This window comes from Zingiber officinale, chromosome 9B (genome assembly GCF_018446385.1).
Source record: "Zingiber officinale cultivar Zhangliang chromosome 9B, Zo_v1.1, whole genome shotgun sequence".
In the NCBI taxonomy this organism is placed as follows: domain Eukaryota; kingdom Viridiplantae; phylum Streptophyta; class Magnoliopsida; order Zingiberales; family Zingiberaceae; genus Zingiber; species Zingiber officinale.
Window position 1 is genome coordinate 92,123,744 of NC_056003.1, and position 25,933 is coordinate 92,149,676.

General features: G+C 37.5%; 1 protein-coding gene across 1 annotated transcript; it reads right to left on the reverse strand.

Moving 5' to 3' along the window:
* Window positions 1-4,627: 4,627 nt before the first annotated feature.
* On the reverse strand, window positions 4,628-7,126 carry LOC122023158. The gene is made up of 7 exons (XM_042581245.1): window positions 6,877-7,126; window positions 6,539-6,778; window positions 6,339-6,425; window positions 5,999-6,167; window positions 5,750-5,885; window positions 5,590-5,707; window positions 4,628-5,220 (listed from the first exon to the last, which is right to left on the reverse strand). Exons 1-7 carry the CDS (start codon window positions 7,124-7,126, stop codon window positions 4,628-4,630), a joined length of 1,593 nt encoding a protein of 530 aa, XP_042437179.1.
* Between the last annotated feature and the right edge of the window lie 18,807 nt (window positions 7,127-25,933).

Here is a 25,933-nt window from a genome sequence, read left to right on the forward strand (position 1 = left end):
TATCTAGCAGAATTCACTTTCTTCAACAAAACAAAAGAACTCAATCAAAGACTAAACACCTCCCCCACACTTAATCTTTTGTGCGTCCTGGCCAAAATAAAATCATCACATAATATCCAAGATAACCACATCCAAAGAAGTAAGACATGAGATAAGAATAAAGATATGATGATTCATAACAAGAAAAATAGCAAAGATGATTGTGGGCAATAGGATAATGGAGTAAACTTCATAAAAATGACTCAACACTGCTTTAGTGGTATTAAATAGATTTAAAGCAAGTTCTAGAGTGATATAAACTACAAGTGAATCACTCAAATAGGCTCAATCCTCACTAGGTAAATAAAAGTTATCAACGCATTCCATCAATCAAGAATCCATCACTTAGTATTAACCTCATGCAATCCTAGAGTCCATTTATGCCATAAAGTCTCTAAACTCAATAATCAAATTTAACATTCCTTTTCAAATCTCTAAAAATGATGCAAAGAATTATCAAAAGGAGGAAGTACCATTTATTCCTAAAACAAAGACTACTAAACTTAAGGAAAAGGGTAATTAACCTAAAGTCCGAAAAAAATAATCAAGCAAGCATAACAACTACTAATGAGACTAAAATTTATTAATGCAAAAAGAGAATTCTAAATGAAACCAAAAACTTTATCTAAAGAAATAAGAAGACTACTAAAATCCTAAAATTTATTCATTTTCAAAGAAAAAGAGATAGAGTGAAACTCCCCTTTAACTCGGGTAGATAGCATCAATATGGTCAAATTCCTTCACCACCAAACCATTAACTCCTTCATGAAACTTCTTAAGCTTATGCCCATTCACTTTAAAAATCCAGCCAGTAGACATTTCTTGAATCTCAACCACTCTATAAGAGAAAACATTAGTAACACAAAAGGCCCTTCCCATCTAGATCTCAACTTACCTTTTATCAATTTGAGATGAGATCGATATAGAAGTACTTTGTCACCAATTTGGAATGCTTTCAGCTCAATTTGTTTGTCATGAAATCTTTTAGTCTTTTCTTTATAGATCCATGAGTTCTCATAGGCTTCCAATCTAATCTCTTCAAGTTCTTGAAGTTGCAATTTCCTTTCTTCTCCAACCATGCTGCTATCAAAGTTGCATGCTTTAACTACCCAATACACCCTATGCTCAATCTCCACGGGTAGATGACAAGCTTTTCCATACACAATCTTGTATGGAGACATCCCTATAGGGGTCTTGAAAGTAGTCCTATAAGCCCACAGTGCATCATTAAGTCTTTTGCTCCAGTCCTTCCTACCCGGTCCCACAGTCTTTTCAAGAATTGCTTTTACTTTTGTTAGAGTGTATACTAAAAACCTAGATTTTTGTAAATATTGATTTTTGAAATAAAAGAATCACATTGGTCAAATGTTTACATTTATATGCTAAGTGTAGTTGTTCAATTAATTTATATTGTAGATAACATGGTGTGTGGTGTCACACACAGAAGATTATGTTATCACTTCTTTAAAAGTTATAAACAGTTGCTCACGACTAAGATGGATAGGAACAAACCATTGGAATAGTTGTAGTGTAATTTGGTATTAGTTTATCTTAACTATAAAATTACACTAGTACACTCAGAGTGTATTGAGCTGGACCATTTAAGGTAAGTTTTTTTTTATTCTGACTGAATAAAAGAACAAGACCTTTGTTATTATGGAAGTGTGTGCTCTTAATCATGGTAAAATAACAAGCACATATACTTAATATTCATTTATTTGATTTATCAAAGGGTGCGATTTAGTTCGATAAATCAATAGGCCCGATAAGTTGAGAAATGATATTATTATATGGTGTGTTGTTGATTATAGAATGAAACTGTGTCCTAGTAATTTAGGTTGAGAATGAACCCAAGAGGAGCTCATAAGAATTGTCATATTAAACCCTTAGGTGGACTTAGTCCGACATGACAATAAGGTTGAGTGGTACTACTGTTGGACTAAGATATTAATTAAAGTGAGTTGTCAGTAACTCATTTAATTAGTGGACATTCAACATCTTAAACACAGGGAGATTAACACACTTATAATAAGAAGGAGCCCAAAATATAATTTGGGGTTGGTGCGGCAGTTCAATAATAATTCTTTAGTGGTATGAATTATTATTGATGAAATTAAGTTGGGTGTTCGGGGCGAACACGGGAAACTTAATTTCATCGGGAGACCAAAACCAATTCCTCCTCTCGGTCCCTATCGTAGCCTCTTATTTATAAAGTGTTATACCCACCTATACCCACTTTCTTACCCAACCTTAGGTGGCCGACCAAGCAAGCTTAGAGTCCAAGCTTGGGGGTCAAGCAAAAGGTTGAGCTAAGTAGAGGTGGTCGGCCCTAGCTTGGAGCCCAAGCTTGGTGTGGCCAGCCATATTAAAATAAAAGGATTTTATTTTTAAAATCTTTTCTTATGTGGATAGCATGGTTTTAAAAGAGAGTTTAAAATTTAAATCTTACCTTTTATAGCTTTCTACAAAAGATTAAGTGAAAGGTTTAATATCTTTTTTTATTTGCAGTTAAAAGGAAGATTTTAATTTTTGATAAAACTTTCCTTTTTTGTAACCATCTTAATGATTTAAAAGAGAGTTTTAAAATTAAATCTTTCCTATTATAGTTTCTACAAAAGATTAAGAAAAGATTTGATATCTTTCCTTATTTGTAGATTGAGAGGAAGATTTTAATTTTAAAGATAACTTTTGTTTTTGGAAATCATTCACATGTTTTAATAGAGAGATTTTAATTTATAAAATTTTCTTTTATAACCAACCATGAAGGGAAAATTAATAGAGAATTTTTTTTTTTAAAAATTTCCGGAAACAAATAAGGAAGTTTTAATTTTGTGTTTAAAACTTGTCTTATTTGGAGCAATTGAAGGGGCCGACCATGATAAAGGGTTAAAAGGAATTTTAATTAAATTTTCCTTATTAACCAATGGCAAGGAAAATAAGGGAATTTTAATTATAATTAAATTTCCTTATTTGATAAGACCAAGAAATATAAAAGAGAGGGTAGAGGTGCCTCACCTCATAACATCTCTTCTATTATTCCTCTCTCTTTTCTTCCTTGGTGTGGCTGGCCCTAATCATCCTCTCCTCTCTTCTTCTTATGGCCGAACCACATCATCTCTAGGAGTTCTTGTGGTGGCCGGATTTTGCTTGGAGAAGGAGAGAAAGGAGGCTTTGCTCTTGCATCCCTTGGAGCTTGAAGGTTGGTGGCCGAAACTTGCAAGAAGGAAGTTGTCTTAGTGGTTCTCATCTCGGTAGATTGTTGCCCACACAACGCCCAAGATAAGAAGAGGAATACGATAGAAGATCAAGATGTTGTTGCTTACAAAGAAAGGTATAACTAGTAATTCTATTCCGCATCATACTAGTTTTCTTTGTATGGATTTTGAAATACCAAACACAAGAGGCTAGTGATTCTAGGTTTCAGATTTGTTTCGAATTTGTGTTTCTTTATTTTTTGATTTTGTGATTCGATTGTTCTTTTTGGTGAAACCTAGAGTTACTATAAGGAAATTAAATATTAAATTTCGTTGAAAGGCTTTGTCTAGGAAGTGGTGGTTGCTCCCATATCCAAGAAGGCCTAGTGCCTCGCCATGTTTAACCTGGAAGCCGATCTCTAAAATTAATATTTAATTGAATTTGTAACATGGGTGGATTTGGATCAATAATGTTAAGCATCGTTTGCGATCCAAGTCTAAACCTCTAAGAACAGATAAGTTGAATTTGGAATCAATAATGTTAAGTTCCGTTTGCGATTCTAATTTAATTTCTAAAGAATACAATAGGTTGTTAGTAAAGGTTCAGGACTTGTACAAAATTTTTGTACAGGGGAACCGGTATGATATTCCGCATAGCAACCAACAACTTCCCTGTTAGACACCTCTGCTTGCCCATTTGTTTGAGGGTGATAAGATGTAGAAACTTTGTGTGTAACCCTATACTTATGTAGCAAAGCTTTCATGTGTCTGTTATAAAAATGAGACCCTTGATCACTTATGATTGCCTTGGGTACTCCAAACCTGCAAAATATGTGAGACCTGACAAAACTAACAACAACAAAAGAATCATCAGTCTGAGTGGGAATGTCCTCCACCCATTTGGAAACATAATCAACTGCCAATAAAATATATGCAAATCCAAAAGAGACAGGAAATGTACCTATAAAGTCAAGACCCCAAACATCAAAAATCTCACAAAATAATATGAATTGTTGAGGCATTTCATTTCTAAGTCCTATGTTCCCAGTTCATTGACACCTATCACATGATCGATAAAAAGCATAAGCATCACGAAAAAGGGTAGGCCAGTACAAACCACATTCTAATACTTTACTAGCAGTTCGTTGTGGTCCAAAATGTCCCCCACACTCAGAAGAATGACAAAAAGTAAGTACAGACTAAAACTCATAATCAGGTATGCATCTCCTAATGATCTGATCACTATAAAATTTCCACAGATAAGGATCATCCCAAACATAGAATTTTGAATCACTTTTTAATTTATCTTTTTGAGCTTTTGAAAATTGTTTGGGATAAACATGTGCTACTAAGAAATTAACGAGATCCGCATACCATGGTGACTCACCATGCAACTATAGAAGCTGCTCATCCCTGAAATAATCAACAATAGCCGTATGATTCAAGTCTCCCTTAATTCTGCTCAAGTGATCTACAACCAAGTTCTCCTTCCCGCTCCTATCACGTATCTCTACGTCGAATTCTTGAAGTAGAAGCATCCATCTGATTAACCTAGGCTTTGCATCGGGCTTCTTGAGAAGGTATTTTAAAGCTGCATGATCAGAAAACACAACCACATGAGAACAAAGTAAATATGATCTGAACTTATCTAAAGTAAAAACAATAGAAAGAAGCTCTTTTTCTGTCATGGTGTAGTTTGCTTGAGCTGAATCTAAGGTCTTGGAAGTGTAGCAAATGACGTGTGGTGCTCCATCCACTCTCTGTGCAAGTACAGCTCCCACTGCATAGTCTGAAGCATCGCACATCAACTCAAAAGGTAGGGTCCAGTCTGGGGGTCTGATAATAGGTGCTGAAGTAAGAGCCTCCTTCAATATGTCAAAAGCCTCTTTACACCTCTGATCAAAATGAAACATAACATCTTTCTGAAGCAACTGAGACAATGGCAAAGCAATCTTACTGAAGTCCCTGATAAATCTCCTGTAGAATCCTGCATGGCCAAGAAAAGTTCGAACATTCCGCATGCATGCGGGGTAAGATAAAGAAGATATAGCGCTAACTTTAGCAGGATCTACCTCAATACCCTTCCTAGAGACTATATGACCTAAAATAATGCCATGCTCTACCATAAAGTGACACTTTTCAAAATTAAGTACCAAATCAGTATCAATGCATCTACTCAAAACTTGAGACAAATTTTCCAAACATGCATCAAAGGACGAGCCATAAACAGAAAAATCATCCATAAATACTTCCATGCAATGCTCTAATAAATCACCAAAAATACTCACCATGCATCGCTGAAAAGTCCTTGAAGCATTGCACAGTCCGAATGACATCCGACGATACACGAATGTACTGAAAGGGAAAGTGAAGGTAGTCTTCTCCTGGTCCTCTGGGTCGATGCAAATATGAAAATAACCAGTGTAACCATCAAGGAAGCAATAATGTGATTTACCTGCCAGTCTCTCCAATATCTGATCAATAAAAGGCAATGAATAATGGTCCTTTCGACTTACTTGGTTTAGCTTCCTGTAGTCCACACAAACTCTCCAAGAATTCTTCACTCTTGTTGGCACCAATTCATTTTCTTCATTAGCAACTACTGTCACCCCTGATTTCTTCGAAACCACATGTATAAGACTTACCCATTTACTGCCAGAAATCAGATAAATAATGCCTGCCTGTAAGAGTCTAGTCACCTCTTTCTTTACCATGTCCAAGATCAAAGGGTTCAGTCGTCTCTGTGGCTGTCTCACCGGTTTCACATCCTTCTCCAAATAAATCCTGGCATGCAAATGGAAGGACTGATCCTAGGAATATCTTCCAGAGTCCATCCAAGGGCCTTCCTATGCTGTCTCAGAATCTCTAACAATCTTTCCTCCTGATCTGGTTTCAAATTCTGAGCTATAATGATAGGTAGCTGCTGATTCTCTCCTAAATAAGCATATTTCAAATGTTGAGGCAATGACTTCAACTCATCCTGCGTCTGATCAATAGTAGGTGATCCTAGGGGTAATGCTGCTGAGCACTCCCTTACACATACTTCTTCTTCTCTGAGCGATTCTAGGGGTAATGCTTCTCATAAGCAATCCCCTATGCATTCACCTGAACTAGCATTCACTCTCATATCTGAGATATCCTCCAACAATGAAGAAAATTCATTACCTTGATCAACATCAGTAGTATCTGAATCTGAATCAATTTTTGAAGAAAAATCCATGCTATCCAGCTCCTCTGAGATATCCAAGCTAAGTATAGAATGATCCTCTCTAGGATATGCTTCATAGCCTCAAAAATGTTGAAACGAACCACTGTATCTCCTATCTCCATGGAGAGAGTTCCTGCATGTACATCAATCTTTGTTCTCACAGTCTTCAAGAATGGACGTCCAAGAATAAGTCGAAACCTGTTTGCAAGCACATAACCCTCCATATCTAAGATGTTAAAATCTGCAGGAAAAATTAACTCCCTCACTTTTACCAATACATCCTCAATCACCCCAGCTGGATGTATTTGACTTCTATTAGCCAACTGAATCACTGCACCTGTGGGTTGCAGAGGTCCAATTCTTATGATTGAAAAACTGATTTCGACATCACATTTATAGAAGCTCCAAGATCTAACATTGCATCCTCAAAAATACAATCTGCTATAATACAAGGAACTGTGAAAACTCCTGGATCTTCACATTTATGAGGAACTGGATGAAGTAATGCTGAGACATTTTTACCCATACTAATCAATTTCAATTTCTTCTTGTGCACACAAAGATCCTTGAGGAATTTGGCATATTTCGAAATTTGTTTGATCATGGTTAGCAAAGGCACATTCACTTCAACCTTGCTGAATAACTTCACCAAATCTTGATATTCCCTAGCCTTTTCTTCCTCCATCTCTTTTCTTGGTTGTGTACTTCTTTGAGGGAAAGGTAGAGGAATAGAAGGCTCGGCTACTTGCTGGTGAAGATTCTTGCTCAGATTCTGTGCTGAAGTTGAAGCTGAATGGTCAACTGCTGTTGAATTAAATTCTAAGACGAAATTTACTCTATCAGATTAAGCAAGTTCTGAAATTGCAGGTTGAGTAAAATGTTGCTGATCAGCTCCAGTAATGCCATTCTGTGCTGCTTCTGTTTGCTTTGGATTTGCTAGAAAATTCTGGAACCTTTGTGAAGTTAAATCTGCAGCTGGTCTGGGTAAGCTCTGCTGTGATCCAGTTGATAAATTTTGATTTGGTTCTAAAATTGTTTTACCACTTCGTAGAGTTAATACACTTACATTTCCCTTAGGATTTAGAGTAGGTTGTGAAGGTAATTGCCCAGATCCTTGGTTCTGCATATGATTAATGTTACTAGCCAGCTGCCCAATCTGTCTTTCAATGTTTTGTAGTGCTGTATCAGTCCTCTGCTGATGTTGCTACTATTGCATCATTTGCTGTTGCTGTTGCAACATTTGCTGCATCAAATCTTCTATTTTTGAGCTGCTAAAGTTGTTCTGAAATTGCATTGATCTCGGGCTTGAAGAAGATGCCAATGGATGCTGAAATTGGTGCTGGTTTGCATTATTTGGTTGTTGGAAATTCTGCACATGTTGCTGAAGCTGCTGAAAATTAGTTTGTTGATTTTGTGGGTTCTAAAATTATGGCTGGATCGCATTATGTGCCTGCTAGAAATTCTGAAATGGTTTAAATTACTGATTTTGGCTGAAATTTTGCTGAAATTATGGTTGTTGATATTGCTGAAACTGCTGAGAATGAACTATTGGTTGACTCTGAAAATGATGTTGATTCTGCTGATGTTGAAATGATGGATGAGTAATATAATTTTGTGGTGGTTGTTGATAAAATGTGTTCCCATACATCAAATTAGGGTGATCCCTCAATCCCGGATTGTAAGTTGAAGAATTGGGATCATATTTGTGTTTTTGATATTGAGGTCTTGAAATGGCTGCAACAGATTCATCTTGATGTAGGTTAGGACAATAATCCGAAGAGTGATCTTGGCTTGAACAAATCCCACATACTTTCATCATTGGTAAAGGAAAATTTGAAACTTGACAAGAATTTTGCAATGCCATTTGCTTCACTAGAGAGGTCAACTCTTGCAAATTTTTCCTAATTTCTTGTTGCTTAGTTGAGACCAAATGAGTTTCATTAACCACTCTAGTACCAAGAGCTCTACTCCCAAATTGCTGTGAATTTTCTGTCATATTTGAAATAAGTTCTCTTGCTTGATTTGGAGTCTTATTCACCAAAGCTCCTCTAGTTGCTACATCTATCATGCTCCTATCCATGGGAAGTAGTCCCTCATAAAAATATTGAACAAGAAGCTGATTACTAATTTAATGTTGTGGACAACTCGAGCATAGCTTCTTGAATCTCTCCCAATAATCATAAAGAGTCTCTCCCACTACTTGCTGAATTCCACAAATGCTCTTCCTAATAGTTGCAGTCCTAGAAGCTGGGAAAAATTTCTCTAAAAATGCTCTCTTCATATCAATCCAACGCGTAATGTATCCAGCTGGAAGGTAGTATAACCAGTCTTTAGATGCTCCCGTCAAAGAGAATGGAAAAGCCCGTAACTTTGTTGGTTGCTACTCGGAATACCGTCCTTGTTCCCCTGTATAAAAATTTGTACAAGCATAGAACTATCCTAGCTACCAATGTGTTCTACTAAAGTTAAATTTGGATTGCAAACGATGCTTAACATTATTAATCCAAAATTTTCCTTTAGAAGTTAAACTTGAATTGGGAATGAAACTTAACATTCTAACTTCAAGTTCAACCGATGTGATATTCCTAAGTTAAACCATATTACAGAAGTTGATCAAATATCTATTTCAAGGATCGGTTTCCAGGTCAAACGTGACGAGACACTAGGCCTTCTTGGGTATGGGATCATCCACCACTGCCTAGACAAAGTATTTCAAAGAAATTGGATATTTAAACTTCTCACAGTAAATAAGGTTTAACAATAGAGACCTCAATAGAAACACATTATCGAAACATAAAATTGAAATGAAAATAGATAACAAAAATGATAATTAAAATCGATAACTTCTTGTGTTTAGTTTTACAAGATCTATACAAAAGGATGCACTAGTTATGATGCAGAAACTTATAACTAGTTATACCTCTTGTATCTTATAGACCTCTTGATCTTCTATTATATTCCTCTTCTTATCTCGGACGTCGTGTGAGCGATGATCTACCAAGACGAGAATCCACCCAAGCCCTCTTCTTCCTTCCAAGTTTCGGCCACTAACTTTCTCCAAGAGATGATGAAGTTCGGCCACCAACTTTCCTCCAAGGGATGCTAGACAAGAGAACCTCATTCTCTTCTTCTTCTCCTTTAAGCAACCGGCCATTAATGAATCTCCACACCTATATGCCGCTAGCCACCAAGAGGGAAAATACAGGAGAGGAGAGAAAGAGTAAGGGCCGACCACCACTAAGGAAGAGAGGAGAGGAATTGAAGATGTATTCTTGTGAGGTGAAGCACCTCTACCCTCTCTTTTATATTCTTTGGTTTTGGCAAATAAGGAAAGTTTTAAACATAATTAAAACTTCCTTATATTCCTTGCCAATGACTACAAAGGAAAATTTTAAAATAAAAAATTAAAATTTCCTTTTCTTCTTGTCATGGCCGGCCACATACTTGCTCTCCAAGCAAGGAAAGATTTTAAACAAAAATTAAAATCTCTCTTTTAAAAATCTCTTTTGTGGATAGTTCTAAAAGGAATGTTTTATAAATTAAAATTTCTCTCTTTTAAATTCTTTTATGGATATCTATAAAAGATAAGATTTAAAATAAAATATGGTTTCAAGAAAGGAAAGTTTTATCAAAAAATTAAATTTTTTTTTTTCACATTATAGATAACTACAAATAAGGAAAGATTTCAAATGTCTCTTTTATTCCTTTGTAGAAAACTATAAAAGAAAAGATTTTAAAAGTTAAAACTCTATTTTAAAACCAACATAAAAGGAAAGTTTTCAACAAAATAAAAACTTCCTTTTATTTCATTTTATGACCGATCTAAAAAAGAAAAGTTCTATATTAAAATCATCCTTTTAAATCCTTTTAATGGATCTCTATAAAAGGAAAGATTTTACAAAATAAAACTTCCTTTTGAATTCAATGTGGTCGGCCACCCTTGCTTGGGCTCCAAGCTAGGGCCGGCCACAACTTGAATCCATCTAACCTTGGTTTGGCTAGCCCTAGCTTGAGCTCCAAGCTTGACTTGGCCGACCACCTTAAGGTGGGTAAAAAATTGGGTTTGGGTGGATATAAGATTTTGTAAATAAGAGGCTACAATAGGGACCGAGAGGAGGAATTGGTTTTGGTCTCCCGATGAGCTTGAGCTTCCCGTGTTCGCCCCGAACACCCAACTCAAGTTCATCAATAATATCTCATTCCACTAAAGAGTTATTATTGCACTACCGCACCAATCCCATATTACTATATGGGCTCCTTCTTATCATGAGTGTGTTAGTCTCCCTGTGTTTAAGATATTGAATGTCCACTAATTAAATGAGTTATTGACAACTTAATTAATATCTAGCTCCAAGAGTAGTACCACTCAACCTTATCGTCATGTCGGACTAAGTCCACCTGTAGGGTTTACATAACAATTCTTATGAGCTCCTCAAGGGGGCATCATCAACCTAGATTACTAGGACACATTTTCATTCTATAATCAATAACACATCATATAAATAATATCATTTTCCAACTTATCGGGCTTATTGATTTAACGAGCTAAATCAACCCTTTGATAAATCAAAGAAATAAATACTAAGTATATGTGCTTGTTATTATATCATGATTAAGAGTACACACTTCCATAATAACAGAGGTATTGTTCTTTTATATAGTCAGCATAAAAAGATACTACCTCAATTGGTCCTGCTCAATACACTCATAGTGTACTAGTGTAATTTATTAGTCAAGATAAGCTAATACCTAATTACACTACAACCACGCCAATGGTTTGCCCCATTCTATCTTAGTTGTGAGCAACTGTTTATAATTTATAAAGATCTGATAACATGATCTTCTGTGTGTCTCCTCACACCATGTTATCTACAATATAAATTAAATGGACAACTACACTTAGCATAAATGTAGGAATTTAACCAATGTGATTCTTATATGTTTATACAAAAAGCTAGACTTTTAGTATACACTCTAACAATCTCCCACTTATACTAAAAGACTATACTGCCATATACCCTGCCATACATCTGATTCCCAACCCTTCAACATGCCCATCAAAAGCTCTTGCCTTAAGGGCCTTAGTGAAAGGATCTCCCAGGTTATCATCTGATGTAATCTAGGCGGTAACAACTTCTTCTCGTTATACGATGTCTCGTATTGGGTGGTACTTGTGCTCTATGTGTTTACTTGCCTTATGAGCTTGTGATTTCTTCGAGTTTGCTACTGCACCACTTATTATCACAATACACTGTAATAATTTTTTTGTGCAAACCAGGAATCACATCTAAGTCCATCATGAAGTTTCTGAGCCATATAGCTTCTATGGCTGCCTCAAAGGCTGCCACATACTCAGCTTCCATGGTGGAGTCCGAAAAGCATCTATGCTTATCACTCCTCCATTGTTATGGCTTTACCTCCTAAAGTAAATACAAAATCCCGAGGTCGACTTACTATTATCCCTATCTGATTGGAAGTCAAAATCCGTATAACGCACAGGGATCAAATCATCTATTTGGTAAATCAGCATATAATCTCTATGTTTTACGGCAGTCCAATGCCCCTGTCTTGGATTACTTTGATATATGTTAACCATACCCACGACAAAATAGATATCCGGTCTTGTGCATAACATAGCATACATTAGGCTTCCTACAGCTGAAGCATAAGGAACTATCTTCATATCTTCTATCTCTTTTGATGTCTTCGGAGACATCTCTTTAGATAAAGATACTCCATGCCTAAAGGTAGAAAACCTTTCTTGGAGTCTTGCATGCTAAAACGAGCTAGGATCGTATCGATATATGAAGCTTGGGATAAGCACAACATTCTTTTCTTGCGATCCCTTATTACTTTGATCCCGAGAATATGTGCACATTCTCCCAAGTCCTTCATATCGAATTGCTTGGACAACTATACCCTTACTTCCGACAACATTTTGATATTGTTTCCAACTAACAAAATGTTATCTACGTATAGTACAAGAAATATCACCACGTTTTCATCACACTTCTTGTATACATAAGACTCATCCGGATACTGAATAAATCTATACGACTGGATTACTTCATTAAACCAGATGTTCCAAGACCTTGAAGCTTGCCTCATTCCATAAATAGACCGATTAAGCTTACATACTAGATGCTCTTTGCCCTTTACAATAAACTCCTCTGGTTGCATCATATGGATGTTTTCTTCAAGACTTTTGTTAAGGAAAGCTGTTTTGTCATCCATTTTCCAAACCTCATAATCCACATGAGCAGCAATAGATAAGAGTATTCGGATAGACTTAAGCATAGCTACTGGCGAAAAAGTTTCCTCATAATCGATTCTCTCTTTCTTAGTATACCCCTTCGCAACAAGCCTTGCTTTGAAGGTTTCCTCCTTCTCGTCTGCCCCTCTTTTCATTTTGTAGATCCATTTACATCCAATAGCTTTTATACTATTTGATGATTCTACTAGCTCCCATACTTTGTTAGAATACATAGATTCTATTTATGAATTTATTGCTCTTTGCCAAGATGCTACATCTTTACCTTAGAGCGCTTCGTCATATGTACGGGGATCAGGTTCATGTTTACCTGGGATCAAGTCCGATGACTCTCCCAAAAACATGAATCTTTTAGGTTGCCTAACAACCCTCCCACTACGACGAGACACTGTATGTAATTGTGTATCATTTGTGATACATGTTACAGTTTCTTGTGATATTTCATCTTGCACTGTTGGTACTAGATTAGACGTATCCTTTATTATTTCCTTAAGAACAATTTTTCTCATGGGCTTATGGTTCATTACATAGTCCTATTCTAAAAATCGGGCATTGGTTTCAACAATGACCTTCTGATTTTTTTTAGGACTATAAACCTCCTTTCGTTTCTCTAGGATAACCCATAAACAAGTGAACTCCTGTCCAACTTATCAGTGTCTCCCTTCAGCACATGTGCTGGACTACCCCAAATCCGAATATACTTCAGACTAGGCTTACGCCCATTCTACAATTCTATGGGAGTAGAGGGTTCTGACTTTAGAAGGTACTATGTTCATTGTCGTTTCCAGAGGATATCCCCAAAACGAATTTGGTAATTCTGAATAACTCATCATCGATCTAACCATTTTCATAAGAGTCATATACTTTCGTTCTACCACACTATTCTGTTGGGGTGTACCAGGTGCAGTCAGTTGGGATTGAATCCCGACTTCTGACAAGTGACTCCTAAATTCTCTTAAGAGGCACTCGCCACTATAATCTCACCGTAGTTTCTTGATACTTTTACCATGACATTTCTCCACATCAGCCTTGCACTCTTTGAACTTATCAAAGCATTCAGACTTGCGGCGCATCATGTAAATATACCCGTATCTTGAATAGTCGTCTATAAAAGAGACGAAATATTCGAAACCACCTCTTGCCTGGATAGTCATAGGTCTACACAAATTAGAATGAACCAATTACAACACGTCTTTGGCTCTATACCCCTTAGTCTTAAAAGACCTCTTGGTCATTTTTCCTTCCAAGTAAAACTTACAAGTTGGAAAATTTTCCACCACCAATGAATCCAAAAGTTCATCAGCTATTATTCTTTGAATCCTACTCAAGTTAATATGACTAGCCTTAGATGCCAAAGATATGATTAGTTCATTTTCAAAGGTTGCTTTCTCTTATTAGAGTTAGAAGATGTGTTATTAATTTTTATTTGTTACATTGTGGGAGTTATTGGATTTAGAATATATAAATTGCCAACCAACGTACCAGAATAGATAACTTCCCTATTTTTCTTGATAACAACTTTGTTATCAAAAGAGATAGTACATCCAGTTCTTTAAATAGTTTAGAAACTGAAATCAAGTTCTTTCTAAACTTGGTGCGTAAAGATAATTTCTTAAAATCCATGTTTTATTCATATCAGAGGATAAACATCTCCCACTACAACAACTGCTACTTTTGCAGCAACCCCCATGTAGATGGTGATTTCCTCTTCATATAGTTGTCGGGTTTTCTAGAACTCTTGCAATGAATTGCAGACATGATCTATGGCTCCCGTATCTACTCACTAGATACCGGTAGATAACACCACTAAAATGTTTCAACAACTAATGAATAAAATACACCTTTATTATTCTTAGTTCTGAGAGGGCATTCCACATTAGTGTCCAAGTTTTGTTTCCAATCATTATAATTGAGACTACTAAGTCTATTATATAGTATAACAACTAGGGGATTGAAAAAACATTTGAAATCCTAAGAATCACAAAAAAAATTTGGTCAAGACCAACACCTCAAAATCCTCATGAATTTTGTATGCCACGTTAGTGTGGACATATATAAATTCAAACATTAAGAGGAGATTTTATCCATTAATTTTATTATCATGTCAACCTATCTTTATGACAAATAAAATTAATAGTTGGTTTGTCTTCAATCAAATATTTGGTCAAAACTTTAGAATTTAAAATAATATTGATTCCTTAAAATAATATCATTTAAATTCACCAACAACTCAAACACTGTGAATTTTGCATGCCACGTTAGTGTGGACGTATACAAATTCAAACATTTATAAGAGGAGGGTCTTACCCATTAATTATCTTGTCAACCTTAAATTATCTCAAACACCATGAATTTTGTATGTCACGTTAGTGTGGACGTATACAAATTCAATTGTTTGTAAGAGGAGGTTTTACCCATTTTATTTTGTTAACATAACTTTATGACAAATAAAATTACCTCAAACACCATGAATTTTGTATGCCATGTTAGTATGGACGTATACAAATTCAAATATTTGTAAGAGGAGGTTTTACCTAGCTTTATGATAAATTAATAGTTGGTATTCCTTTGGTCACACAAATAATAGCAGTGACTCCATTGGGGAGGATTCTATTAAATACGCCTAAGTGTATACCATTACTTGATACTTAGTCCATTAAATAGGATTGTGCCCCTTCAGTTGGAGAAGATCACACGCTCCTAAATAATTTCCTATAACCATCCATAAAGGAAGTTTGATCTAGTGATCCGCAAACAAACTCATCCGTTGTGGAGGGAGGTACTCAGAGCCAACACGCAAGTTTGTTTGCATCACTTACAAACCAGTAATGAAAATTGTGGAATTTATTTACTAATCCCTCTCCCACTTAGTTTTTTAAGATGAGGATTTTTATCATGCACACAAGCATACAAACACAACACACACATCACAGCAAATAAAAGCAATAAATATGGAATAATTTTCAAACTATTATGGCCTTTTCCATCACTGCCCCCCGTGTGCCGCTAGCCCTAGCAGTCGTCAAAACTAGCCGCCAGCCCTAGGGCTCGTATCGTCGCGTCCATCGAGCTTCCTTTTCCGCTGTGCCTCTGGTCCTCAAATAGCACCACGCCTCGCAAGGATACGATCCGTGATAAAATATAATTTTACATATATCGATCCTATATTCCTCAAAGGAATGTACAAAAAGTCTAGATCGAACAAAAATGTAAAATCCTAAAACTAATACAACTCCTGCTGTATTTAATAAGTACAATCATGCACACACATAAAATGCCCTCGACATATCCGAGGGTCCAATCACACACAATCAAAATAGGCCATAATAGTTGGAGCCTGCAACCACAGAGTTAATCTATTTGTTCATCCTACTATTATCCTGCCTAAAATATGTATGACATGTGCATAATTAAACAAAAACAAAACACACAGAGGTTAAAACCTAGCTCTAATACCAATTGTTGGTTGCTACTCGGAATACCGTCCTAGTTCCCCTGTACAAAAATTTGTACAAGCATAGAACTATCCTAGCTACCCATGTGTTTTACTAAAGTTAAATTTGGATTGCAAACGATGCTTAACATTATTAATCCAAATTTTTTCCTTTAGAAGTTAAACTTGAATTGGGAATGAAACTTAACATTCTTAATTCAAGTTCAACCGATGTGATATTCCTAAGTTAAAGCATATTACAGAAGTTGATCAAATATCTATTTCAAGGATCGACTTCCAGGTCAAACATGGCGAGGCACTAGGCCTTCTTGGGTATGGGATCATCCACCACTGCCTAGACAAAGCATTTCAAAGAATTGGATATTTAAACTTCTCACAGTAAATAATGTTTAACAATAGAGACCTCAATAGAAACACATTATCGAAACATGAAATCGAAATGAAAATCGATAACAAAAACAATAATTAAAATCGATAACTTCTTGTATTTGGTTTTACAAGATTTATACAAAAGGATGCACTAGTTATGATGCGGAAACTTATAACTAGTTATACCTCTTGTATCTTATAGACCTCTTGATCTTCTATTATATTCCTTTTCTTATCTCGGACGTCGTATGAGCGATGATCTACCAAGACGAGAATCCACCCAAGCCTTCTTCTTCCTTCCAAGTTTCGGCCACCAACTTTCTCCAAGAAATGATGAAGTTCGGCCACCAACTTTCCTCCAAGGGATGCTAGACAAGAGAACCTCCTTCTCTTCTTCTTCTCCTTCAAGCAACCGGCCATTAATGGATCTCCACACCAATATGCCGCCGGCCACCAAGAGGGAAAACAAAGGAGAGGAGAGAAAGAGTAAGGGCCGGCCACCACCAAGGAAGAGAGGAGAGGAATAGAAGATGTATTCTTGTGAGGTGAAGCACCTCTATCCTCTCTTTTATATTCCTTGGTCTTGGCAAATAAGGAAAGTTTTAAACATAATTAAAACTTCCTTATATTCCTTGCCAATGACTAAAAACAAAAATTTTAAAATAAAAAAAATTAAAACTTCCTTTTCTTCTTGTCATGGCCGGCCACATGCTTGCTCTCCAAGCAAGGAAAGATTTTAAACAAAAATTAAAATCTCTCTTTTAAAAATCCCATTTGTGGATAGTTCTAAAAGGAATGTTTTATAAATAAAAATTTCTCTCTTTTAAATTCTTTTATGGATATCTATAAAAGATAAGATTTAAAATAAAATATGGTTTCAAGAAAGGAAAGTTTTATAAAAAAATTTAATTTTTTTTCCCATTATAGATAACTACAAATAAGGAAAGATTTCAAATCTCTCTTTTATTCCTTTATAGAAAGCTATAAAAGGAAAGATTTTAAAATTTAAAACTCTCTTTTAAAACCAACACAAAAGGAAAGTTTTCAATAAAATAAAAACATCCTTTTATTTCATTTTATGACCGATCTAAAAAGGAAAGTTTTATATTAAAATCATCCTTTTAAATCCTTTTAATGGATCTCTATAAAAGGAAAGATTTCACAAAATAAAACTTCCTTTTGAATTCAATGTGGCCGACCACCCTTGCTTGGGCTCCAAGCTAGGGCCGACCACAACTTGAACCCATCTAACCTTTGTTTGGCTGGCCCTAGCTTGGGCTCCAAGCTTGGCTTGGCCGACCACCTTAAGGTGGGTAAGAAGTTGAGTTTGGGTGGATATAAGACTTTATAAATAAGAGACTACAATAGGGACCGAAAGGAGGAATTGGTTTTGGTCTCCTGATGAGCTTGAGCTTCCCGTGTTTGCCCCGACACCCAACTCAAGTTCATCAATAATATCTCATTCCACTAAAGAGTTATTATTGCACTACCGCACCAATCCCATATTACTATATGAGCTACTTCTTATCATGAGTGTGTTAGTCTCCCTGTGTTTAAGATATTGAATGCCCACTAATTAAATGAGTTATTGACAACTCACTTAATTAATATCTAGCTCCAAGAGTAGTACCACTCAACCTTATCATCATGTCGGACTAAGTCCACCTGCAGGATTTACATGACAATCCTTATGAGCTCCTCAAGGGGACATCATCAACCTAGATTACTAGGACACAGTTTCATTCTATAATCAACAACACACCATATAAATAATATCATTTTCCAACTTATCGGGCCTATTGATTTAACAAGCTAAATCACACCCTTTGATAAATCAAAGAAATAAATACTAAGTATATGTGCTTGTTATTATATCATGATTAAGAGTACACATTTCCATAATAATAGAGGTATTGTTCTTTTATATAGTCAGTATAAAAAGATACTACCTCAATCGGTCCTGCTCAATACAATCATAGTATACTAGTGTAATTTATTAGTCAAGATAAGCTAATACCTAATTACACTACAACCACTCTAGTGGTTTGTCCCATTCCATCTTAGTTGTGAGCAACTGTTTATAATTTATCAGGATCTGATAACATGATCTTCTGTGTGTCTCCTCACACCATGTTATCAACAATATAAATTAAATGGACAACTATATTTAGCATAAATGTAGGCATTTGACCAATGTGATTCTTATATGTTTATACAAAAGCTAGACTTTTAGTATACACTCTAACAAACTTAATGTCTTCTTCTGAAATCCCCTGTGGTTTCATGGTCGAACAAACCACATGGAATTCATGTAGATGTCGGTTGGGGTCTTCTCTTGATAAACCTTGAAATTTGGGAAGCAGATGAATAAGTCCTGATCTGAGTTCAAAATCTCCTGCCAAATTTGGATAAATGATGCATGAATACTTATAAGCCACATCTGGAGCTGCAAGCTCTTTCATTGTTCGATTACTTTTTGTTATCTGATTGTCCATGGTTGAAGAACTGCTTTCAAGAAGTCTTGCTGATCTAGCTTGCTTCCTCAAGGCCCAAAAGGTCCTCTCAATCTCCGGGTCAAGTTCTAGCAATTTTGCAAATTAAGACCTAGTCATGCAAGTAAATCAACAATCAAAATTGCGGTAGATAATCAATAAAATCAATGACACTAAAGCTGAGAAAAAGAAAATTATTCACAATCCAAAACAAACAAACAATTCTAACAAGGCAATGTAGCTCCCCGACAATGACGCCAAAATTTGGTAGCTATCCAAATTAATGTCACAAATAAACTCCCAAATTAATGTTATGATCGAAAACCCACAACTACACAAGGAAATGTTTTAGTATAAGGGCCGAGTCAAATTTTTCGAGGATTATGCTAGAAACATGCTTGTCTTGGATTTAGAACACTCTTTTTGTGTTTTCTAGTTACAAATTGTGGTTTAGCATTTAAATGAAATATTAAACTAGAAATGAATTTGCAAACACTACAACTACCTACTACAAAAATAAAGTCTTACTTAATAAGAAATCAAACACCACAAACCACACTTTCAATGGATAAAATTCAACAAAATTGCAATTATCAAAACCTACAAATTCTGAATTAGTCTAAAACAAACTAGAGAACTAACCTTAGGCTACTAGGAATTATTATAAAACTAATTCTATTTAACCAACTAAACTTACCTACTAAAAACCTAAGAACAGAATTGCAGCTTCACATTGTAGGACACAACTCCACAAAAGCTTAACACTACATCTAATTAATTGCATCAGAAATTAATAAATCCATTAAACTAACTAAAATCTATTAAACTGACTAACTTATCATCTAATGGTTCGCTAGAACAAAAATTACTAACAAAAACTTAGAATCTAGAATTGTAGGAATTTCTACTGAGCTAAACGGAACAGAACAGAGAGGTGAAGAACAAAGCCGTGCAATAAAAAGAATTAACAGCGAATCTATACTATGGAGTGACGAATTCATATTCAATTGAAAAATAGAAAGATCTACTCTAAGGAATCAAACTTCAATGAAACTAAACATCCCTACAATCCAAATCTCAGACCAATTCGTCGTCTGCTTGCCGTCACACAAGGAACCATAGAGAACGCTCCAATTGGTGTCAAAATGATATCCTCTAGCTTCAAGATGAACTCAGATTCACTTGTATTTCCACGCAAGTCTTCAGTAAGTTCAGGATTCAGAAATTCTTCTCTGACGCACGCTAGATTTCTGACGCTGGAATCGCGAAGCTGGAAGGAGAGCTATGAAGGATGGATTACAGTCGGGAATGGTCCAGGATCACCGGAGGAACACCGCCGGTAATTCTGTAGAGAATGGAAGCTCAAACTAGAAGAACACCGCCGGTCTGAGGAGGAAGACGCGATTCACAGCTACAATACTCCGCCCATGAAATTGACTCACTGATGAAGAACGATGATCGGAAACTAGTCGCCGGATGCTGAGGAACTCCACGCCGATAAGGATGAGTTGATTTGCAGATCTGGATGTAGAGAGGAGCAAGTGATCGAACGCCGAGGAAAATGGCACGATGAACAGTAGTGCAAGCTCTATTCACCGTGCAGATTTTTGATTAAATACTTAGGGTTTTGGCTTAAATTGAGGTGTGACTTAGGTTCAGGTTCAGTTGAGGTCAGTTGGGGTCTAGGTTCGGTTAAGCCCACATGTGGTTTTGCACAACTTCACTTGGTTAAATAGACCAAGTCTTCATTTGAATAATGACCCTTTAGTACCTTACAAATTCAACTTCAAATAATGAGGAATAAATCATGCATTAGAAGGAAAAACGTCATAAAGCTCATGAAGACTTTGTTTGGTAAACATGATCAAAATTGGAAATTAAAATGTGCAAATATATAAAGATCACCACAAATTAACTCAAAAAAAATGTAGCTAATCCTAGCTTATTAGTAGACTACCTATTCTTAGACCGCAGCGACTGACCGTCTCCCTACCGTCCGGTGATACATTAGACGTCACTCAGGAGGTCAGAGGATGCCTATTGGACTTCGGCAACCATATACTCACTGTAGATTTATTAGTACTGGAAATGGTCGAGTTTGACATTATCCTTGACATGGATTGGCTGTCAGCATACCATGCCATGGTTGATTGCCAGATGAGGATGGTTACATTCCGACCTTCGAACCAACCCTCATGGGATTTCACTGGCATCAGGGATGACGGTATATTGACCATTTCTACAATTCAGATTTAGAAGCTACTGTCACATGATTGTCAGGGATTCCTATTGCCGTTAATTAATGCAGAGGACAATAGTAGATCTCAGCTCTCAGACATTCCAGTGGTATGAGAGTATTTGGATGTATTTCTAGATGAGCTACCAGGCTTGCCTCTCCGAAGGCAAGTGGAGTTTGCTATTGAGCTAATTCCAGGGACCGCACCAGCATTGAAAGCTCCTTACCGTATATCACCGAAAGAGTTGGACGAGCTAAAAGTCCAACTCCAGGAGTTATTGGACAGGGGATTTATTCGCCTTAGCATATCTCCGTGGGGTTCTCCGGTATTGTTCATTAAGAAAAAGGATGGTACCCTGAGATTATGCATCGATTATAGACAGCTGAATGCCGTGACCGTCAGAAATAAGTACCCCTTACCATGGATCGAGGATTTGTTTGATTAGCTTAGAGGTACATCAGTGTATTCTAAGATTGATCTGCGGTCCGTATATCATCAGCTGAGAGTCAAAGATTCTGATATTCAGAAGACAGCATTCCGCACTAGATACAGACATTATGAGTTTTTGGTAATGCCATTTGGACTTTCCAATGCTCTAGCGGTATTTATAGATTTGATGAATCACGTCTTTCTGAAGTATCTAGATCAGTTCGTTATCATTTTCATCGACGATATTTTGATCTACTCGCGTTCCAAGGAGGAGCATGCACAGCATCTTCACATAGTATTGGAGACTCTTCGACAACATCGTCTATATGCGAAGTTCAGCAAGTGTGCTTTCTGGCTATCCTCAGTCAATTTTCTGGGACACGTGGTTTCTAGCTGAGGTATTTCCATAGACCCTCAGAAGATCGAGACTGTCACCAGCTGGGAGCAGCCAAAATTAGTTCAGAAGATCCACAGTTTCTTGGGATTGGCCAGATATTACAGATGGCTCATTGAGAGTTTCTCTCGCATTGCCATGTTGCTGACATGCCTAACCAGGAAAGACATGAAGTTCACGTGGTTAAAAGCCTGCGAGACCAACTTCCAGGAGCTGAAGCGGAGATTAGTATCGGCACCAGTTCTGATTTTGCCCTCTGGAGATGACGGATTCATGCTCTGCACCGACACTTCTCTACAGGGTTTGAGTGTTGTTTTGATGCAGCATGACAGGGTAGTCTCTTATGCTTCTCATCAGCTAAAGGAGCATGAGAAGAACTACCTAGTACATGATCTGGAGCTGGCTTCTATTATCTTTACTTTGAAGATTTGGCGGTATCATCTATATGGTATTACATTTGAGATTCTCACTGATCATAAGAGTCTCAAATATCTTTTTCCTCAGAAGGAACTCAATCTCCGAAAGAGGAGATGGATGGAGTTCCTGAAGGATTATGATTGTACTATTAGCTACCACCCGAGGAAAGCTAATGTGGTTGCCGATGCATTTAGCCAGAAGTCCAGAGGGACTTTAGCTTGCCACTGAGTTTTGGTCACGGACTTGATTCAGGGTTTCTCCGAGTTGGGCCTTGAGGAGCAGGGATAGATAGAGTAGGGTATTCTAGTTACCATGGTTGCTCAGTCATCGATCAGGATGAGGATCCGATAGGCCCAGGCCGGTGATCAATGCTTACAGTTCATTAACAGCCATATAGATTCTAAGTAGAAGACGGAGTTCACCTGATATGATGAGGGTGTTATTTATTTCCGAGGTAGGTTATGCATACCTCAGTCTTTCTCGGTCTTGGAGGAGCTAATTCAGGAGGCTGATCGCTCTTGATTTGCGATCCACTCAGGAGGAACACGTATGTATCGAGATTTGAAGCGTTCCTCTGGTGGAATGATATGAAGAAAGACATCATGGAGTTTGTAGCTAGATGTCTAGTCTGTCGATAAGTGAAGGCTGAGCACCAGAGACCTACTAGTTTACTTCAAAGAATTCCTATTCTGGAGTGGAAATGGGAGCACATCACCATAGATTTTGTGGTGGGATTGCCTAGGACACGACGAGGTCATGACGTAATTTGGGTAGTCGTTGACCGATTAACCAAATCCGCACACTTCTTAGCGATCCAGAAGACCGATTCTCTGGATCGATTGACAGAGCTGTATTGTCGGGAGATCATCAGATTGCATGGTGCCCCTTTGAGCATTATATTGGATAGAGACCCACGGTTCACGTCTCGGTTCTGGCAGAGTCTACAATAGGCCTTGGGCACACAGCTCCGATTTAGCACAACATTCCATCCACAGACAGATGGACAGTCAGAGTGGACCATCTAGACATTAGAGGATTTGCTGAGGTCTTGCGTTATAGATTTCGGAGGCAGTTGGGAGGACCACCTACCATTAGTAGAGTTCGCCTACAACAATAGCTATAATTCGGTTATCCAGATGACACCGTTTGAAGCATTGTATGGTAGGCCTTGTCGGACACCTACCCTTTGGGAGGAGGTTGGGGAGGCCCAGCTGCTAGGACCTCAGAGAGCTCAGCAGGAGGCAGAGTTGGTCCGTACTATTAGACGGAGGATGTTCGAGGCGCAGGATCGTCAGAAGAGTTATGCTGATTGGAGATGGAGACCCCTGGAGTTCTCTACAAGCGACCATGTATTTTTGAGAGTCTCACCCACGAAAGGGGTGAAGAGATTTGACCTCTGAGGTAAGCTAGCTCCACGATACATTTGGCCTCTGAGGGTTGGAGCGGTAGCTTACCATCTGGCGCTACCACCGTCTCTGGCAAGCATTCATGATGTATTTCATGTGTCCATGCTAAGGAGATATGTACTCGACCCAGCACATATTCTGTTAGATATATTAGTTCCCATTCAGCCTGACGTTACCTACGAGGAGGTTCCGGTACGGATTCTGGACCACAGAAAGCGTTAGTTGCGGAACAAGACTATCCGGCTGGTTAAAGTTGGATGGTAGTATCATTCTGACAAAGAGGCTACCTGGGAGCTCGAGGATATGATCCGAGCTCGATACCCCATCTTTTTACTTGAGGTATGCGGGTTAGAGTTCCGTTCAGTATTTATTTGATTGTCTATTGTTAGTACTTACTAATGGTAAATAACGTAAATTTGTGGATCAAATTTTTATTAGTGAGGGAGAATATAAAATATCATAATAAAATAATAGGGTTTAATGGACGAATAACATTAACGGAATTTTTAGAAATTTTTAGGAATTTTTTGAGAAATTTTCGGAGTTCGTATGACAAGTTTAAGGGGACGAATTTATAGGCATGGGGAAAGCTTGTTTGGGAATACCACTCAAGTGAGAGTTAATTGAGGAATTAACTTAGATTTTAATTAAATAAACCTAAGTTATATGTATTTATAAAACCTAATTATTTTCTCCCGAATCACTCGTACCCTAAGCCTCTCGACGCCTCTCCCTTCTCCCCTCTCGCCCGACGCCGCCTCTCCCTCACGCAGCGTGGAGCATCGATCACCTTCTCCTTTTCCCCAATTGGCGCCGTCTTGTTTCCTCTACTCCCCTTTCCTCTTCCTCATGAGTTAGCCCTAATCTCCACCGAATCATCTTCCCTTTCCTCCTTCGATCGCCGGCCAATCTGCCACAATCCTCTCTGTGCCACGTTGCCGTACACGGGCTGATATGTGGCCAAGTGCAGGAGATTACCGTTGCCCTCTTCCATCGTTGCGACCGCGAACTCTGGTGCTTGCTGTGTCACCTTGTTACCATCGCTCGATCACCACCACTTGATCGAGCCAGTGTCACCAGATCGCCGGCGCGGGTGAGCGTTCAGGGCTCCGAGGGTAAGCTAGCCTTGACTGATCCTTCTTCTCTTGACCTTTCTATGACTCGTGCCCTAGTCTCCCCACATCACGTCACCCCTTTCTTCTTTTCAATCCACCCTGCCGGGAACCAGGGCAGATCATGGGTCGATGCCATGGCTTTAGACTACAGTGTCGCTATTCGTTGGTTTCCTAACGCAGGTTGTGGTATAGCTGTTGATCTCCACTCACTCATAATTGGAAGGTAAGAGGTGCTCTTTGTATCTCAGTTCTTCCTTCTGTTCGATTTCCCCATACGATTGTTACTTGCTCAACATGATTGGTCGTAGATCTAAAGCTATAGCGATTACACCTTTGTTGAATCCCGACCATTATAGTTAGTCAGCTGATTTTGGAGGTGGCAAGTGCTTCCGACTAGAATTTTCAACAGCCGCATTTTCTGGCCGTGGATCAATAGGAGTGGTTTTGAGTTGAGGTAAGGTGTAGAGAAATTGATCCTTGCTGTAGCTTACACCTAGAATTGAAACTAGGAAAGATTAGGAATGATTTATCCAATTGGTTGTCGTGATAATTAGGGTTAAACTAGTTTAACTCTAGTGGGTGGTTAATTAATGATCGTACTTCGATTAGGGGTTACCCTAAAAATGTTTGGGGATTTTATTTAGCTATTTGCTATATGTGTAGTTAGCTAAATAAATTTACGTAATCGCAGGACATTGATTCGAGACGGGCGTCTCGATGTAGGATTTCTGGTCACGATTGACTGATAAAGGTGGTACCTTTGACTTATCTCTTTTGATATTGTCATTTTGATATGCATAGTAGATTATAGCTAGTAGTAATGGTTATGTTTGCATCTGCTTTGGTATGTCATTACTTAGTACTTGTAGTCTACCTTTATTGTTATCTATTATGCATTCATGCTTATA

What these genes read in the sequence shown, in the direction of transcription:
- LOC122023158 (XM_042581245.1), bottom strand. Translation starts at nt 7,126, where the DNA reads ATGGAGGAAGAAAAGGCTAGGGAATATCAAGATTTGGTGAAGTTATTC. An exon ending in TCCTTGTATTATAGCAGATT is followed by an intron (nt 6,779 to 6,876) that starts GTATTTTTGAGG and finishes TGCAACCCACAG; the next exon opens with GTGCAGTGATTCAGTTGGCT. An exon ending in GATAGGAGATACAGTGGTTC is followed by an intron (nt 6,426 to 6,538) that starts GTTTCAACATTT and finishes AAATTGATTCAG; the next exon opens with ATTCAGATACTACTGATGTT.